This window comes from Portunus trituberculatus, chromosome 31 (assembly GCF_017591435.1).
Source record: "Portunus trituberculatus isolate SZX2019 chromosome 31, ASM1759143v1, whole genome shotgun sequence".
NCBI classification, from domain to species: Eukaryota; Metazoa; Arthropoda; class Malacostraca; order Decapoda; family Portunidae; genus Portunus; species Portunus trituberculatus.
In genome coordinates, this window is record NC_059285.1 from 18,633,863 (window position 1) to 18,653,862 (window position 20,000).

General features: G+C 42.0%; 1 protein-coding gene across 1 annotated transcript in view; it reads right to left on the reverse strand.

Moving 5' to 3' along the window:
• Window positions 1-20,000, reverse strand: part of LOC123511289 (rap1 GTPase-activating protein 1-like) — a 494,460-nt gene that overhangs the window by 86,687 nt on the left and 387,773 nt on the right. The window contains 1 exon segment of the mRNA XM_045267047.1: window positions 19,007-19,114. Coding sequence (XP_045122982.1) covers window positions 19,007-19,114 — 108 coding nt within the window.

Here is a 20,000-nt window from a genome sequence, read left to right on the forward strand (position 1 = left end):
TATTCTCGTTACACAATAACAATTACACTTAACACTGGCAATGTAATCTGTAGTAACGATTAGGCTCTTGTTTGTTTTGTTTGCTATTTTGTTCTGTCTACCATGACCACCACCACCACCACCACCACCACCACTAGCTACGCACTATGGGTGGGAATAATAGGAGGAAAAACAATAACAAGCATAATTCGGTGTGGGCGTACACACACACACACACACACACACACACACACACACACACACACACACACAGGTAAGCCATGACGTGAGCTAATTGAATTATACAGGTAAAAAGTGACAAAAGATACTAGAGGTGACTTTGAACACCTCTCTCTCTCTCTCTCTCTTTGAATGCAGTTTTACCCTTTAACAGACGCAGGCAGGACACGTGGCAGAGAAAGAGAGAGAGAGAGAGAGAGAGAGAGAGAGAGAGAGAGAGAGAGAGAGAGAGAGAGAGAGAGAGAGAGGATATGTATTTCTAGAGCACTTCACACCTGGCATCACTCACTCACTCTCACTCACTCTCACTCGCTCACTTTCATTCCTACCGGTATTTTTTTCTCTTTCTCTCTCTCTCTCTCTCTCTAATAATAATACCAACCGTTTCATAAGCTCATTCATTGGTCTCATTTCTCCCTCTCACTTTCTCCTGAGAGAGAGAGAGAGAGAGAGAGAGAGAGAGAGAGAGAGAGAGAGAGAGAGAGAGAGAGAGAGAGAGAGAGAGAGAGAGAGAGAGAGAGAGAGAGAGAATGCTGGTTTGCTCCTTACACACAAAGGGAAGTTAATGGGTCAGTATGGGCTATTATTAAGTGCCTTCTTTATTTTTGCCTTCCATTTGTGTATCAACTGAAATATTTATTTGGGAGATTGAGAAAGGGAGAGGGGGAGGGAGGGAGATGGAGAGGGAGGGATAGGGAGAGGGAAGGAGAGGAAGAGGGAGAGGAAAAGGGTAGGGAGACGGTGAGGAAAGGGTGGGTAGAGGGAAGGTAGGGGAAGTGTGTGTGTGTGTGTGTGTGTGTGTGTGTGTGTGTGTGTGTGTGTGTGTGTGTGTGTGTGTGTGTGTGTGTGTGTGTGTGTGTGTGTGTGTGTGTGTGTGTGTGTGTGTGTGTGTGTGTGTGTGTGTGGTTGAATTACTACTAACATGTTCACTTTTATACTGTGAGTTCATCCACTTATTCTCTCCGTCTGTCCATCAGTTTTCCTTCCATCCACTCATCCATCCACTCATCCACTCATCCATCCATCCATCCATCCATCCATCCATAACTACTACTTCTGCTGCTGCTACTACTACTACTACTACTACGAACAACAACAACAACAACTACTACTCCTACTACTACTACTACTATTACTACTACTACTACTATACTACTATTACTACTTCTACTTCCTCCACCCTCCATCCTACCTCCTCCTCTCGCCCTGCCCCGCCCCACCTCTTGTCAGCTCTGCAACAGGTGGAGAGAGAGAGAGAGAGAGAGAGAGAGAGAGAGAGAGAGAGAGAGAGAGAGAGAGAGAGAGAGAGAGAGAGAGAGAGAGAGAGAGAGAGAGAGAGAGAGAGAGAGAGAGAGAGAGAGAGAGAGAGAGAGAGAGAGAGAGAGAGAGAGAGAGAGAGAGAGAGAGAGAGAGAGATAACAATTTAAGTATCCCATGATAAAAACAAAGAATAATAAAAAAAAAAAAATAATGAGAAATTGGAAGACAGAAAAGAAAAAGAAAACGGAACAAAACAAAAAATCAAAAGAAAAAACTGAGAAACACACAAGACGAGACGAGACGAGACGAGACGAGACGAGACGAGACAAAAGAAGACAAAAATAGGGCCTCTCCAAGCAAACCCTTTACATTACACCCTCCTTACAACTCCACACCTGATCCTCCTCCTCCTCCTCCTCCTCCTCCTCCTCCTCCTCCTCCTCCACTTCACAGACAAGGCGAGACAGGTGGCACGAGATAATCAGGTGAGAATTAAGTGGAAAGAGACGGAGAGAGAGAGAGAGAGGGAGAGGGAGGGAGGAAGAGAGGGAGAGGGAGAGTGAGTGAGAGTGAAGGTCCGTGACGTGTGATTGAGAACACATATGAGTAAATACATCTCCTTTTCCTTTTCAACTCTCATCTCTATTAATAATTTGCTGGAGGAGGAGGAGGAGGAGGGAGAAGAAGAAAAGAGGAGGAGGAGGAGGAGGAGGAGGATAAATACAAACGAAAAACCAGACAGCACCAATCCTTCTAGGCTTAACGAGATTGTGTGTGTGACTACGCTATCATTGAAGGTCCTATAAGTGAAAGGCACAAAGACACGAGGGTTGAAGGGAAGAAAAATGAGAGAGAGAGAGAGAGAGAGAGAGAGAGAGAGAGAGAGAGAGAGAGAGAGAGAGAGAGAGAGAGAGAGAGAGAGAGAGAGAGAGAGAGAGAGAGAGAGAGAGAGAGAATAATAATATCTCATCTAAAATTGTTCTAATAGAAAACATTACAACATATAAAAGAAATTGACATAATATTTGTAATTTTAAAAGAGAACACTCCATTAAATTCACACCTACTCACTCACTCTCTCTCTCTCTCTCTCTCTCTCTCTCTCTGGAAATACAGTTACCTTTTTGTATTTTCTTTGTTATTTTACTTTTTGTTTTTTAATCTGTCGGAAATATTGCTTCCCGCCATTTGAGTTGCCGCTAAATATGGAAGCAAATGTGATTAAAAGAAGAGAGAGGAAAAAGCAAAAGGGAGAAAAGAAGATAAGAAAAATAAAGAACAAAAGATTAAAGAAAAAATAAAGTTGGAGGAGGAGGAGGAGGAGGAGGAGGAGGAGGAGGAGGAGGAGGAGGAGGAGGAGGAGGAAATAAAAAAGAACAAGAATAAAAGACAATCAATCTTCCAGTTACACACACACACACACACACACACACACACACACACACACACACACACACACACACTTCTAATCCTTGAAGTGTGTGAGTGTGTGTGTGTGTGTGTGTGTGTGTCTGAGAGAGAGAGAGAGAGAGAGAGAGAGAGAGAGAGAGAGAGAGAGAGAGAGAGAGAGAGAGAGAGAGAGAGAGAGAGAGAGAGAGAGAGAGAAATGAAACAGATAAAGAGAGAGAAAGGAAAGAGAAAGTAAGGTATGTGCAGTATAGAAGGAAAGAAAGATAAGGAGAAGGAGAAGGAGAGAAGGTGTAAGGAAAGAAAGATAAGGAAGGGAAGGAAGATAAGGAGGGACGATAAAGAGAAGGAGAGAAGTGTGTAGCGAAGGAATGTAAGTTATGGACAAAGGAAGATAAGGAAGGGAAGGACGGAAGATAAGGAAGGAAAGTAAATGAAGATAAGGAAAAAAAAGAAAAAAATAATATATGCAAAGGAAGGAAGACAAGGAAAAAAAAATAGGAAGGAAAAAAAGAGAAAAAAAAATAAGGAAAAACAAATGAGCATAACTAAAAAAAAAAAAAAAAATAAGACAATAACAAAAAAAATAGAAAAAAACAAACACGAATATACTCTCAAAAACACACACACAAATAAAAAACAAAACAAAACAAAACAAAACAAAAAAGAAGAAGAAAAATAATATAAGTTTAACACAGCATACAGAAGCAACAAATAGGGAGAAGGTGAGACAAGAGAGTGCTTCCTATATTGTTATGAATCTGATACTTGCTTCAGAGAGGATCAGAGAGGAGGAGTCCGCATGTGTCACTGGCTCACGTGTTGCCTGAGAAACGAAGCGAGTGTGGGAAGGGATGAGCGAAGGGGTGGAGAGGGGGGGGGAGGAGGGAAGAGTGATGCTGATAGGAGAGACTTGAAAAACAATGTATGTATGTATGTATGTAGAGTAAATATAGGAGAGGATGATGGAAATAGATTGTAGGGTTGATAGGGGGAAACGAGCTCTTAAGATATAGATGTATAGGAGGAAATAGGGAGGGAAGAGTGATGCTGATAGGAGAGACTTGGAAAAACAATGTGTATGTATGTATGTATGTAGAGTAAATATAGGAGGGGATGATGGAAATAGATTGTAGGGTTGATAGGGGGAAACGAGCAAGATATTGATGTATAGGAGGAAATAGGGAGGGAAGAGTGATGCTGATAGGAGAGACTTGGAAAAACAATGTGTATGTATGTATGTATGTAGAGTAAATATAGGAGAGGATGATGGAAATAGATTGTAGGGTTGATAGGGGGAAACGAGCAAGATATAGATGTATAGGAGGAAATATGGAATGTAAGGAAGGAGTAGGGAAAACAAGGGATAAATAAAGAACGAAGGATGGTGAGGTGAAAAAAAAAAAATAAGGGTGTAATATAATGAGATAAAGGACGAAAATATAGAAAGAAAAAAGGAAAATACCCGTGATTAAATAGGAAATACTAAAAAAAAGGATATTTTGAAGAAAACTAAAAAAAAAAAAAACAGTTAAGACGAGAAAAAGAAAACAAGAAAAGAGAAAAAAGAAAGAAAGAGAAAAATGTTTAGAAGAGAGAAGAGAAACCAACGAATAAAATCAAGAATAAAAGGAAAATTGAGAGAAGAAAAATAAAAGAGAAGAGAAAACAAAAAAAAAAAGAGAAAGAAATACGAAGAACACACATAATAAAGAGAACATGCAAGAAGGAATGCGAGGAAGGAAGGAATTAAGGAAAAGAATGCAAGGAGAGAGGGAAGATGAGATAATAAGCGAAGGGAGACGCGGAAGAAGAGGCAATAACTGGAAAGAAAAGGAGGGAGAGAAGGTGATGATGAGGGGAGGTGGGAGAAAAGAATGGGAGGAGAGGGGAAAGGAGGTTAATGGAGGGAAGAACGAAACAGGTGTGGAGGAAGAAGAGGAAGAGGAAGAGGAGGAGGAGGAGGAGGAGGAGGAGGAGGAGGAGGAGGAGGAGGAGGAGGAGGATGGATGCAGGTCAAGAAGAAGGCTATGAGAAGAAGAAAGAGAAGGAAAACGAAAATAGAAGGAAAGAAGGTCAAATTGAAAAGAAAGGGAGATGGAAGGAATGAAAGGAGGAGGAGGAGGAGGAGGAGGAGGAGGAGGAGGAGGAGGAGATGCTCAAGCAGGTAACTTCGCTAGGAACCAATAGACTTTTTTGTTGCTTCCACCTCCACCTCCACCACCACCACCACCACCTCCTCCTCCTCCTCCTCTTCCTTCTTGACCTCCATCTGCCCTCTGAACACGAAGGACTGAAGGAGAAAAGGAGGAAGCCAGGACGAAGGAGAGAAAGAGAAAAAAAGAGATGGAGGAAAGAAAGAGAGAGAGAGAGAGAGAGAGAGAGAGAGAGAGAGAGAGAGAGAGAGAGAGAGAAAGAGAGAGCAAGAGGGGCAGGAAAATAGATGGAGATGAGAAGGAAAGGAGGGGCGGAGGAAAGAAGGGAAGGAGTAAAGTAACGCGAAGAAGGACGCGGGGAGGTCAAGGAGGAAAAGCATCCCTGTCCTACCTCCATCTCCTCCTCCTCCTCCTCCTCCTCCTGTAGGAGTGGCGGACGGCGGGGAGGGCGGGGCTGCCTGGTGCGCCGATCAATAGAAGGACAGGCACAGGATATCCTACGGCGGCACCTGCAGGAAGGGCGCCTCCTCCTCCTCCTCCTCCTCCTCCTCCTCCTTTTCCTATTCTGTCACCCTTTCTCTTTAAATTAAATCTCTACTGTTATGTTCTTCTCTTTTTTTCTCTCATTGCGTTCTTCTTCTTTTTCTTGTTCTCTCTCCTCCTCCTCCTCCTCCTCCTCCTCCTCCTCCTCCTCCTCCTCCTCCTCCTTCTCCTCCTCCTATTCTGTTACCTTTTCTCCTTGAATTAAATCTTCACTTATGTTCTTCTCTCTCTTTCTCTCATAGCGTTATCATCATCTCTTCTTTCTCTTCTTCCTCCTCCTCCTCTTCCTCTTCCTCCTCTTGATCCTCTTCGGTCACCCTTTCTCTTTCAATTAACTCTCTACTGTTATGTTCTCTCTCTTTTTCTTATAGCGTTTATCATCTCCATCTGTTCTTCTTCTTCTTCTTCTTCTTCTTCTTCTTCTTCTTCTTCTTTTCTTCTTCTCTTCCTCCTTTTCCTATTCTTTTACCCTTTCTCCTTCACTGTTGTCTTCTCCTCTCTTTCTTTCTATTTCACTTCACGTTTATCATCATCTACCCTATCTCTTCTTCTTCTTCTTCTTCTTCCTTCTCCTCTTCCTTCTCTCCTCCTCTTCCTGTGTCATCCTCTCTCCCTCAATTAAATCTTCACTGCTATGTACTTCTTGCTCTTCATCTTTAGTTATCATCTCCTCCTCCTCCTCCTCCTCCTCCTCCTCCTCCATCACCATATCCTCTTCCATCTCTTCCTCTTCCTACATACAATTTACCTCCACCCTTCCCCTCTCCACATGCGTTTCTCTCCATTTTCTCTTCCTTCTCCTCTTCCATCTCTTCACAATACAGTTTCCTCTCTCCTTCCTCAACTCCCCCTTTCTCCTCCTCCTCCTCCTCCTCCTCCTCCTCCTCCTCCTCCACATTTATAGGCTTAGACGCAACACATAAAAATTAAATAAACTCAACTTCTCCTCCTCCTCCTCCTCCTCCTCCTCCTCCTCCTCCTCCTCCACGTCACTCCTCCACTGCGCCAAAACAGCAGTATAAATATAAAACAACACTTTACTACCACAAAAAAGTTTCCTACACACACACACACACACACACACACACACACACACACACACACACACACACACACACACAGAGGTTCAAAAGACATAGATTTCTGGAAGCTTGACAGTGGAGGAGGAGGAGGAGGAGGAGGAGGAGGAGGAGGAGGAGGAGGAGGAGGAGGAGGAGGAGGAGGAGGAGGAGGAGGAAAAAATGGCTGGAAACTGGAAGATGGTAGGGAAACTTGAAACGGCAGGAGGAAGAAGAGAAAGAAGAGGAGGAGGAGGAGGAGGAGGAGGAGTAAGAGGAAAAGGAGGAGGAGGAGGAGGAAGAGGAGGGAAACAAACTGGAAACTGCAACTGGAATGGGGAAAAAAAGTAGTAATTGGAGGAGAGAAGGATGGAAGAGAGGTAGAAGAAAGAAACTAGATTAAAGAGGGGAAAACTGACACTAGACGAGGGGAAAAGAGAAAAAGAAGGAAACTGTAGAGAGAGAGAGAGGGAAAAAATAGAAATTGGAAGAGGAAAAAGAGAGAAAAGAACCCAGGAAAGTAAAAGAGAGAAGAGAAAAATGAAACTGGAAGAAGGAAAGAAGAGGAAAATATTCAGAAAAAGTATATGAGATGGAAAAATTTTTAAAGAAACGAGAGAGAGAGAGAGAGAGAGAGAGAGAGAGAGAGAGAGAGAGAGAGAGAGAGAGAGAGAGAGAGAGAGAGAGAGAGAGAGAGAGAGAAGAAAAATGAGGATATAAACGAGACGAGACAAGGAAAAGAGAGAAAGAGATAGAGGGAAAATCAGAAAACAAGAGGAAAGTGAGAATGGAAAAGGAGGGAAAGTAATCGACACTGGAAAAAATTTAAAGTGAAACAAAATAACGAGGAAAAAGAAAGTCAAGTGATTTATTTTCACTCTTCTGGAAACTGAACTAAACTCATTTTCTCTTTCTTTCTTCTCTTTCTCTCTCTCTCTCTCTCTCTCTCTCTCTCTCTCTCTCTCATCCCACAACCCTTTCTCCAAAGCATCAAATCACTCAAGGAAAAAATAAATGACACCGTTCCAGGAATTTCCATAGGGGAAGTAGATTCCTATTTCAACTTCCAGGAATGGCGACTTAATAGCCTTGACACAACACACTCCATGGAACAACCTAATATAACTCGATTTTAATGTAACCTAACTTAACCTAACCTAACCTAACCTAATCTGACCTAACCTAACCTTAACCTAACCTAACCTAACGTAATCTAACCTCATTCTAATCTCTAAGAAGGTATAAGGCGAGACAGAGAGAGAGAGAGAGAGAGAGAGAGAGAGAGAGAGAGAGAGAGAGAGAGAGAGAGAGAGAGAGAGAGAGAGAGAGAGAGTATTAGTCAATCTGGTAACAGTGAGAGGAGGATGAGGAGGAAAAGGAGGAGGGGAGGAGGAGGAGGAGGAGGAGGAGGAGGAGGAGGAGGAGGAGGAGGAGGAGGAGGAGGAGGAGGAGGAGGAGGAGGAGGAGGAGGAGGAAGAAAGAAGGAAGTGATGGCAAGGACGATGTAGTAGTTGTGGAGAGAGAGAGAGAGAGAGAGAGAGAGAGAGAGAGAGAGAGAGAGAGAGAGAGAGAGAGAGAGAGAGAGAGGATGGAAAGGTTAAAATGTATAAATTCAGTTCAAGAAAAGCAGAGGAGAAAGAAGAAAAGGAAGGAAGAGAAAATAAAATAGAAAATAGAAAAAGGAGAAAGGAAAAGAAAAAGAATAAAAAAGGAAAAGAAAAGAAAGAAGAAAACAAAAGAAAAAAGGAAAAATAGGATGATGATGATGAAGAAGAGAAAGATGAAAGAAAAGAATAAAAAAAGTGTGAAAGAAAACGAGAAAATAAAGAACAGCAAGAAAAGACGAAAAAAGAAGAAAATGAGGAAGAAGAAGAAGAAGAAAAAGAAAAAGAAGAGGAAGAGGAAAAAGAAAAGTACAAAGAATGAAAGGTAGGAATAAATATGGACAACAGGAAGAGAAGAAGACGAAGAAAAAAATGAGGAAGAGGAAGAAGAGGAGGAGGAGGAAGAGGAAGAAGAAGAGGAGGAAGAGGAGGAGTACAAAATATGCAGGATGGGAACAGGAAGAGGACAAGGAAGAAAGAGGAAGAGAGTGGGAAGCAAAACAGGAAGATAAACAACAGGAAGAAGAAGAAGAAGAAGAAGAAGAAGAAGAAGAAGAAGAAGAAGAAGAAGAAGAAGAAGAAGAAGAAGAAGAAGAAGAAGAAGAAGAAGAAGAAGAAGAAGAGGAGGAGGAAAAGAAGAGAAGGAAGAAGAAGAAGAGGAGGAAGGAGAAGAGAAGGAAGAAGGAAGAAGAAGAAGAAGGAAGAAGGAAGGAGAAGAGAAGGAAGAAGGAAGAAGAAGATTGAAAGCAAGAAGGAATAGGAGTGTTCTGAAGGCCGCGCCACGCTAACAGACTGCAGGAAAGGACACGAGAGTGGCGCCTTCTGTACTGGCGGAGGGCCAAGGAACACCCAGAGACGAGGTAGTGGTGGTGGTGGTGGTAGTGGTGGTGGTGGTGGTGGTGGTGAGGTGAGGTTTGTTGTTAGGTGTGGTGAAAAGTGGTGATGATGTGGTGTTGTAGTGGTGGTGATGTGGTGGTGGTGATGGTGGTGGTGATGAGGTGAGGTTTGTTGTTAGGTGTGGTGAAAAGTGGTGATGATGTGTTGTAGTGGTGGTGATGTGGTGGTGGTGGTGGTGGTGATGTTGGTGTTGTAGCGTTGTTGTTTTGGTGTTGGTGGTGGTGAAAAGTGGTGATGAGGTGATGTATAGTATTGGTGATGCTGGTGGTGGTGGTGGTGGTGGTGGTGTAATAGTGGGGTTTGGTAGGAGTGGTGGTCGTTGTAGTGGTGGTGGTGATGGTGGTGTTTGTGTTGTGATGGTGGTGGTGACATGGGTGTTGTTCTAGTAAGTATGTAAATTTGAGTGAAAGTGGTGATGACAAAATAATGGTGGTGTTTCATAATATTGGTAGTGGGATTGGTGGTGATTTTACTGGTGGTGATGGAGATGGAGATGGTGGTGGTGGTGGTGGTGGTGATTCCTGGTCCCCGTTATTCCTGGCCTCCCCTGATTCCTGGCGCCCTGATTCCACAAACTACTAAACTGCTATGACTGACCATTCCAGATTCCAGGATGAGTGAATCTCTGGAACTCATTCGAAATTCCAAAACACTGGAAACACAATGACAAAAAAACACCACCACCACCACCACCACCACCAACAACAAAAACAACAACAACAATAAAACACTCGTCACTCGCCCGCCGTAACATTCCAAACACCAATAATAAAACACTAATAAAAACAAGAGAAATAGAAAAAAAAAAACGAGGATTTCCAAATATAAAAAAAAACGAGACAAGTCAACAGAGTAACGTTTTCTATGATTCGTCGCTTTCCCAAATTCAGGTCAGACTATAATAATTTGTTCTTTTGTAGGTCATGTGCGTGTGTGTGTGTGTGTGTGTGTGTGTGTGTGTGTGTGTGTGTGTGTGTGTGTGTGTGTGTGTGTGTGTGTGTGTGTGTGTGTGTCTAAAGTGAATTGAGAGGAATAATAGAGAAAATAGGTGACTTTTTTTCTCTCTCTCTCTCTCTCTCTCTCTCTCTCTCTCTCTCTCTCTCTAAAGCAAATAAGTTAAAATGCTAAGAGCGGGAGAGAAAATTTTTGCCATCTTCACTGTTTGTTTGTTTGTTATTAGTGAATACTGAGGGGGAGAGGGGAGAGGGATGAGGGTGAGGGGAGAGGGGGAGGTGTGAATGGTGGGGAGCGTGAGGGGGAGAGGGTGATGGGAGAGAGGGAAGTGTGAATGGTGGAAGGGGTGAAAGGGAGACAGGGTGATGGAAGAAGGGGGGGAAGAGGGAGGGGAGGGTGAGGGGAGAGGTTGTGAGGGGAGAGGGGGAAGTGTGAAGGAGAAAAGTGTAATGCAAGGAATCCTAATGAAGAAAAAATAAAAATAAAAAATAAAATCAAGGACAACAGAGAGAGAGAATAAAGAAAGTCATTATGTTCAGTTTGACGCGCGAATGTTGCTTCTCTTTGGTTTTCTAATTGATGAACGAGTGAACTTGTGCAAAGAAATACATAGTTCTCAAAAAAAAAAAAAAAAAAAAAGTTAATGAAATAAATGAATAGGTAAAAAAAGCAAAAAATACACAAAAATAGATAAATGAAATAAATGACTAGGTATAAAAAATAACAAAAAATAGATAAATGAAACAAAAGAAGAAATAAACTAATAAACTGATAAATAAACAAAATAAATAAATAAATGAATACGCTAACTTTAAAAAAAAAGAATAAATAAATGAACAAAATAATGATTACGAAAAATAAATAAATGTTGAAAGATATCCACTTCTTTAACCCTTTCAGTACCACGACGCGTTGCCATATTCATTCTGCTTACTATCCACACAGCTTACTATCCACACAGCTTACTATCCACACAGCTTACTATCTACACAGCTTACTATCCACACAGCTTACTATCTATACAGCTCACTATCCACACAGCTTACTATCCACACAGCTTACTATCCACACAGCTTACTATCCACACAGCTTACTATCCACACAGCTTACTATCCACACAGCTTACTATCCACACAGCTTACTATCCACACAGCTTACTATCTACACAGCTTACTATCCACACAGCTTACTATTTATACAGCTTACTATCCACACAGCTTACTATCCACACAGCTTACTATCCACACAGCTCACTATCCACACAGCTTACTATCCACACAGCTTACTATCCACACAGCTTACTATCCACACAGCTTACTATCCACACAGCTTACTATCCACACAGCTTACTATCCACACAGCTTACTATCTATACAACTTACTATCTATACAGCTTACTATCCACACAGCTTACTATCCACACAGCTTACTATCCACACAGCTTACTATCTACACAGCTTACTATCCACACAGCTTACTATTTATACAGCTTACTATCCACACAGCTTACTATCCACACAGCTTACTATCCACACAGCTCACTATCCACACAGCTTACTATCCACACAGCTTACTATCCACACAGCTTACTATCCACACAGCTTACTATCCACACAGCTTGCTATCCACACAGCTTACTATCCACACAGCTTACTATCTATACAACTTACTATCTATACAGCTTACTATCCACACAGCTTGCTATCCACACAGCTTACTATCCACACAGCTTGCTATACACACAGCTTACTATCCACACAGCTTACTATCTATACAGCTTACTATCAACACAGCTTACTATCTATACAGCTTACTATTCACACAGCTTACTATCCACACAGCTTACTATCTATACAGCTTACTATCTACACACCTTACTATCCACACAGCTTACTATACCACACAGCTTACTATCCACACAGCTTACTATCTATACAGCTTACTATCCACACAGCTTACTATCCACACAGCTTACTATCCACACAGCTTACTATCTACACAGCTTACTATCCACACAGCTTACTATCTATACAGCTTACTATCCACACAGCTTACTATCTATACAGCTTACTATCCACACAGCTTACTATCTATACAGCTTACTATCCACACAGCTTACTATCCACACAGCTTACTATCCACACAGCTTACTATCCACACAGCTTACTATCTACACAGCTTACTATCTACACAGCTTACTATCTATACAGCTTACTATCCACACAGCTTACTATCCACACAGCTTACTATCCACACAGCTTACTATCTACACAGCTTACTATCAACACAGCTTACTATCCATACAGCTTACTATCCACACAGCTTACTATCCACACAGCTTACTATCCACACAGCTTACTATCCACACAGCTTGCTATCCACACAGCTTACTATCTACACAGCTCACTACCCACACAGCTTACTATCCACACAGCTTACTATCTATACAGCTTACTATCCACACAGCTTACTATCCACACAGCTTACTATCCACACAGCTCACTACCCACACAGCTTACTATCCACACAGCTTACTATCCACACAGCTCACTATCCACACAGCTTGCTATCCACACAGCTTACTATCTATACAGCTTACTATCCACACAGCTTACTATCTATACAGCTTACTATCCACACAGCTTACTATTCACACAGCTTACTATCCACACAGCTTCAGAAACTTATGTGGTAATTGAAAAAGTGAAGACTTTGGCCATTAATCTTCTGACCTCCATAGACCCTTCCACTGTCAATAGAATCGTCTAATCACACAAACTCACGGTAAAAATGTGTCTCGGTACTGAAGGGGTTAGTGTCTCAAGGCAACATGTACACACTTACTGATTGATGACTTGGAAAATACAGGAATAAATGTGTATGAATATGTATAGAATGTATAACAGAAATTCAATGCCACGCTGTCTGAAATTCAATATGCACTAATTAGAACAGTAAAGAGCATAACGAGAGAGAGAGAGAGAGAGAGAGAGAGAGAGAGAGAGAGAGAGAGAGAGAGAGAGAGAGAGAGAGAGAGAGAGAGAGAGATTATATATGCCAACCGTGAAATAAATAAAATAGATAGATAAACCACAAAAATTCATTAAGAGTTTTCAGTACAACACACACACACACACACACACACACACACACACACACACACACACACACACAGCTTTACATTACTGTGCTTTCTCTCTCTCTCTCTCTCTCTCTCTCTCTCTCTCTCTCTCTCTCTCTCTCTCTCTCTCTCTCTCTCCCCCTTTTCCTTTAACTGTTAGCTTTGTTTCTCCGTATTTACATCTGCCCCTCCTCCTCCTCCTCCTCCTCCTCCTCCTCCTCCTCCTCCTCCTCTCTCTTCCTTCATGCATCCTTTCCTGTCTCTTCCCCTTAAGAAGCAAAAGAGAGAGAGAGAGAGAGAGAGAGAGAGAGAGAGAGAGAGAGAGAGAGAGAGAGAGAGAGAGAGAGAGAGAGAGAGAGAGAGAGAGAGGAAATCTGCTATCTGTTAAAATACATCTCTCTCTCTCTCTCTCTCTCTCTCTCTCTCTCTCTCCTTGGTGGCAGTACAATTAAATCACCCGCACTAATTAAATTGGCCTATTCACAGAAAACGGGTCATGGTTCTCAGTGCCAAAGAAAACGAGAGTTACATTTACACACATTACAGGGGTGACTTTGACTTTTTATCCTCTTTTGTTCATTTTTATTTTTCACTTATCTAAATACTCGTAGCCTTATTTGCTATGTTCACCTTCATTTCTGCAGAGAGAGAGAGAGAGAGAGAGAGAGAGAGAGAGAGAGAGAGAGTGTTAATTAAAGAGAGCCTTGTCTCATTTACAGGTTAATTAACTTCCACTATCATATTTTTTCCATTCACTATTGCTGTAGGTAATGACTCTCTCTCTCTCTCTCTCTCTCTCTCATTAGCCTTGACTTTTAATGACACTGCAGAATATTAATGGTTACTACTACTGCTGCTATTACAACTACTATTTCCACTACTTCTACTACTACTACTACTACTACTACTACTACTACTACTACTACTACTACTACTACTACCACTACCACTACTACTACTACTACCACTACACTACCACTACCACCACTACTACCACTACTACTACTACCACCACCACCACTGCACTCTCCACCACTGCACCACTACTATTACGACCACTACCACCACTGCTGCACAACAACCACTACTACCACTACTACAACAACCACTACTACCACTGCTACTACTACTACTGCTGCTACACCACTACTATTACCACCACTGCATTACCACTACTACTACTACGATTACTACTACTACTACTACTACTACTACTACTACTACTATAACAACCACTACCACCACTTACAACTACTACTACTACTACTACTACTACTACTACTACTACTACTACTACTACTACCCCCACCACCACCACCACCAGCAGTCCTTCACTAAGAAGAATAAGACCATTAGGAATCGGAAGAAAGTTATTTTTTTCCTTTTTTTCTTTTTCTTTCCATTTTCTTTCTTTTCCTTTACCAAGAACCTCTAAAGCCGGCGCCAGAGTTAAGACGCACACAGGCCTTGGCGCCACACACACACACACACACACACACACACACACACACACACACACACACACACACACACACACACGTTTGTTTCGTTCATATACAATCTTTAGTGGTGGTAGTAGTAGTAGTAGTAGTAGTAGTAGTAGTAGTAGTAGTAGTAGTAAGTTCTCTCTCTCTCTCTCTCTCTCTCTTTGTGGATTAAAATATTCAAAAAATTGATGGACAAAAATACAACAACGAAACACGTGGGTTGAGTTGTGACTGACTGACTGACTGACTGAATGACTGGCTGACTGATTGGTTGACTGACTGACTGACTGACTAACTGACTGATAGATTGACTGACTTATCTACTGAGTGGCTGACTAACTTACCATGAAAATCTTTGCTAACCACTACTTGACTTAACTGACTGACTGACTGACTGACTGACTGACTGACTGACAGACTGACAGACTGACTGACTGCCTGACTGAGTTCAAGGTTAAGCTGTTTCTAGGAAGTTGGCAGAGGGGAGGAGGCGGAAGAGCAAGAGCAGGAGGAGGAGGAAGAGGAAGGGAAGGAGGAGGAGGAGGAGGAGGAGGAGGAGGAGGAGGAGGAGGAGGAGGAGGAGGAGGAGGAGGGAGAGAAAGGGAAAATAAGCGGCTTCCCTTCACCACTGCATTAAGAAGAGAGATGGAAACAAATAAGAGAAAAGAGGAGAGGAGAAGAAAAAGAAGAAAGGGAAAGAGAAGAGGGAATAGAAGAGGGAAGGAAAAGGAGATAGGAAGGGAAAACTGAAGGGAGGGAATGGGGGAGAGGGAGAGGAATTATGGGTAGCAGAAGAGAAGATGATAAATGGATAGAAAAAAAGATAAAAAAAAGAAGGAAATAGAGTAGGAAGAGGAGGAAAAAATAAAGAGGAAGAACAAAGAGATTGATAAAAATGGGAATGGGAGAGGAAAGAAAATGATAAATTGAGGAAAAGAAAGAGAATTATAAACTGGGAAGATGGATGGAAAGGGAAAGGAAGAGGAGGAAGAAAGAGAGGAAGAAAACAGGAATAAAGAAGATGGAAATGATAGGAAGAGGAGGAAAACGAGGAGAGATTTAGAGAGAAAGAAGAAGAGAGAGAAGAAGGAAGGAAGGAAGGAAGGGTAAGGAGGAGAAAAATTGAAGTAGTGAGGAGAGAAGAGAAGAGGAGGAGGAAAGGAAGAGGGAAAAAAGGAAGGGAGGGAAAAAGGGAGGGGAAAAAAAAATACTTCAATAACCTTCACCATCATTAAAAGAAAAGAATGAAAAGAAAGAAAAGAAAAAAAAAAAATGTCACGTTGATTGCATGTTTGAATTAAGTTTCCTCTTTCTTTTCCTTCTCCTTTTTCGTCATTATCATTTGTTCTATGTATTTGTTCTTTTTTTTTTACTTTTATTTCTCCTCCTCCTCCTCCTCCTCCTCCTCCTTTGCAATTTCCACATGCTTTACTCATTTCAATTCAATCAGTTCTCCTTTTTTCTTTTCAACAATTAACAGTGTGAGTGGCGGCCTTCATTACAACGATTGCTTTCTTCTTCATATATCACCGCATAACTTTCCTGCCATCCTCCTCCTCCACCACCACCACCACCACCACCACCACCACCACCATTATCTACCAGCAACAATATTTACACGAGTCTATTTGTCTGTCTGTCTGGCTATTTGTCTGTCTTTTTCTTATTTTTTGCTATTTTTGTATCCTTCTCCTTTTTCATCTATCTGTTTGTCTGTCTGTGTATCTGTGTGTCTGTGTTAGCTATAAGTGCCCCTCCCAGCCCCTCCCAGCCTCCCAGCCTCTCCCAGCCTCTCCCTGCCTCCATTACTGCCTGCTCCATCTCGCACCAAGGTCCTCTCACACACTTATTACGTTCTTGCACCGAGGATATTGTCTCTTTGAATTTCCATGTAAGAAGAAAACGTAGAAGCATCGCATGTCTTAAGGGTAAACTTCTCCTTTTTCACGTTTTCGTCGGAAGTCGCTGAGAGGAAGGCTAGATTCCGCACCGTAGCGAGAGGATTTGTCAGGCTGCCATGATCACAAAGCCACGCCTTCCTGGAATCATCTGGTCGCCTTGGTGTGTGTGTGTGTGTGTGTGTGTGTGTGTGTGTGTGTGTGTGTGTGTTGCTCTCTTCTCCCTAAGCTTCTCATATCCCCGCCAGCCAGCTTTCCGGGAACCCTTATATGATGCTACAAAGGAAATTACGCTATTAGGACTGACAAAAAAAGAATTATAACACGATCACCATATACATCACGCCAACACTTCCCAGAATGAATCCTTTTCCAGTTTTTTTTTTTTTTTTTTTACTTTTTTCCCGCTTTTGTACACTTCCACAGACATTTCAGAACTCATTTCCATTTAATCAGAGGTAATATTTCACTATCCTCGCCTATTTATCGGTTTATAAGGACTGTTTCTGGTGTTGGTAATGGCATCGCGGCAACACACTACGTAGCAGACTAGGGTGGCGTCATTCTATTTGAGTTTGGGATGAGTATGCTGGATTGGAACGTTTTCTATACTCTATACACTGAAGAAAGTTGTATTTCTTTAGGGGTAGCTGAGAGAGAGAGAGAGAGAGAGAGAGAGAGAGAGAGAGAGAGAGAGAGAGAGAGAGAGAGAGAGAGAGAGAGAGAGAGAGAGAGAGAGAGAAAGAATAAATGACACTGACAGTTTATTTCTCAGCAAAACATCCAAGTTATCTATCATTCCCTCTTCCTTCGCCTCCCCTCCCCAATCATCAGGGCTGGCACGGTACCGCAGCTGCACATGTCCACACCACACCCCCACCCCTTCCACCCATCAGACCAGCCCCCATCACTGTCACTATCAGCCCCCGTCAGTATTAAGTTTCTCTATGTAAGTAGCCAAAGGTCAGCAGTGTGTTTACCAGCAGTCACTCTCTCTCTCTCTCTCTCTCTCTCTCTCTCTCTCTCTCTCTCTCTCTCTCTACTAAATCATGGTGTAATATTGCTGTCTGTATTTTTTTTCCTATTTTTATTTTTATTTTGTTTATCTACTCGTTCTAAATTCGTTTGAGTGTGTGTGTGTGTGTGTGTGTGTGTGTGTGTGTGTGTGTGTGTGTGTGTGTGTGTGTGTTAAAAGAGTCTTCAGATATCGTCATGTTCTTGCCTCACACACACACACACACACACACACACACACGTATTCAGAATGATGTTGGTGTACTGGTTAGGATTGGTGTAGTATGTGTGTACACCCAAACAATCACGTGGTGAATGGAAGCTGTACATACACACCACCACTCAATACTGTACCACTCAACACCACTTCAACACTACACACCACCACCTCAACACAACACAATACCACCTGAACACCACACAACACCACCTCAACATCACAACATCAATATCACACACACCACCTCAACACCTCAACACCACACAACATCACACACCACCACCTCAACACCACAACACCACCACAACACCACTCTAAACCACCACAACACCACACAACACCACACACCACCACACACACTACACAACACCACACAACACCACAACACCACCTCAACACCACACAACACCACTTCAACACCACACAACACCACTTCAAACCACCTCAACACCACACAACACCACACAACACCACTCATTAATACATCAGGTGCGCGTGGTGTCCTGGCTTGCCCACACCAATCCTACACCACTACAACCCAACACGCAGTTTATTGTACCTCAGGCTGTGGTAGAAAGGATAAAGAATATAAAGTAAAGAAGATAGACAAAAAAAAAAAATAAATAAATGAATGCGTTAAGAATATAAAACAATAAGGAACAAAATATTACACATCTCAAAATAAATAAATAGAAAACAAAACAACAACAACAACAACAACATCATCAACTGACAACTCACCTGACACCACACCAACAAACACACGAACACAAACTTACACACACACACACACACACACACACACACACACACACACACACACACACAATAAAAAAAAATAAGAATAATAAATAATAAATGAAAAAAAAGTGAAACAAAAAAATCTGTAAAAAAAAAAAAAAAGTCACGCGCAAAAACAACAACAAAAACAATAACAGTATTTCAACACAAAGAAACACAAACACAAACACAAACAAAAGACAAACAAAATTCAACTCACCTGATGACACACGTAAATAAACAAGAGAGAGAAAAAAAGAGAAAAAAAATAAATCAAGAATAACAAACTAAGAAAGAAAACAAAACATAGAAAAGAAACATGAGAGAAAACACACACACACACACACACACACACACACACACACACAGGTAACACACACACACACACCTGGGCCGGGTAGAGGATGGGGTGGGGCAGGGAGCAGCGCTGGTCATCAATGCGGTACTTGGCCATCTTCTCCAGCAGGTCCAGCATGTTCTCCCCGGATATCTCAGCCTGCGGGGACGGGCGGGGAGGGATGCAGGTTTAATGACATCTATTTAGATCCATACTGCTAGTCTTGCTACTCCTACTGTTCATTTTAATGCTGCTACTACTACTACTACTACTACTACTGCTGCTGCTATGGTGGTGCTGTTGGTGGTACTTCTCGTTCTATCTCTTTACTACTACTACTACTACTACTACTACTACTACTACTGATACTATTGTTGCTACTGCTAGTGTTGCTATTACTACTACTACTACTACTACTGCTACTACTACTACTACTACTACTACTACTACTACTACTACCACTGCTACTACTACTATTACTACTGCTGCTGCTACTGCTGCTGCTGCTGCTACTACTACTACTACAGCTACTACTAATACTACAGCTACTACTAATACTACTGCTACTGCTACTACTACTACTACTACTACTACTATTACCGGATCTTGTGAATATTAGCCATCTTAACTATTGTTACTACAACTGCTATTTGTCGCAAACTAACTTGATATAGCTTAATCTAACCTAACCTAACTTGAATTGATCTAACTATAAGTAAAATCGCTTTTCTTCATGTGATCCTTAATACTACTACTACTACTACTACTGCTGTTGCTACTACTACTACTACTACTACTAAGGAACGAGTAAGGCAAAGGCAGAGGGACTTGATAAAATTACTGTACAGTGTTGTCATTTTATCCTCACCTAACACACACACACACACACACACACACACACACACACACACACACACACACACACACACATACACACACACACACACACCCTTGCATCACTCGCTGGCCACTGCTCGTATCCTCTACTATGTACACTGCAGTTTATTTATGTAACTCTGGATATTTTGACTCATTGCTGCTACTA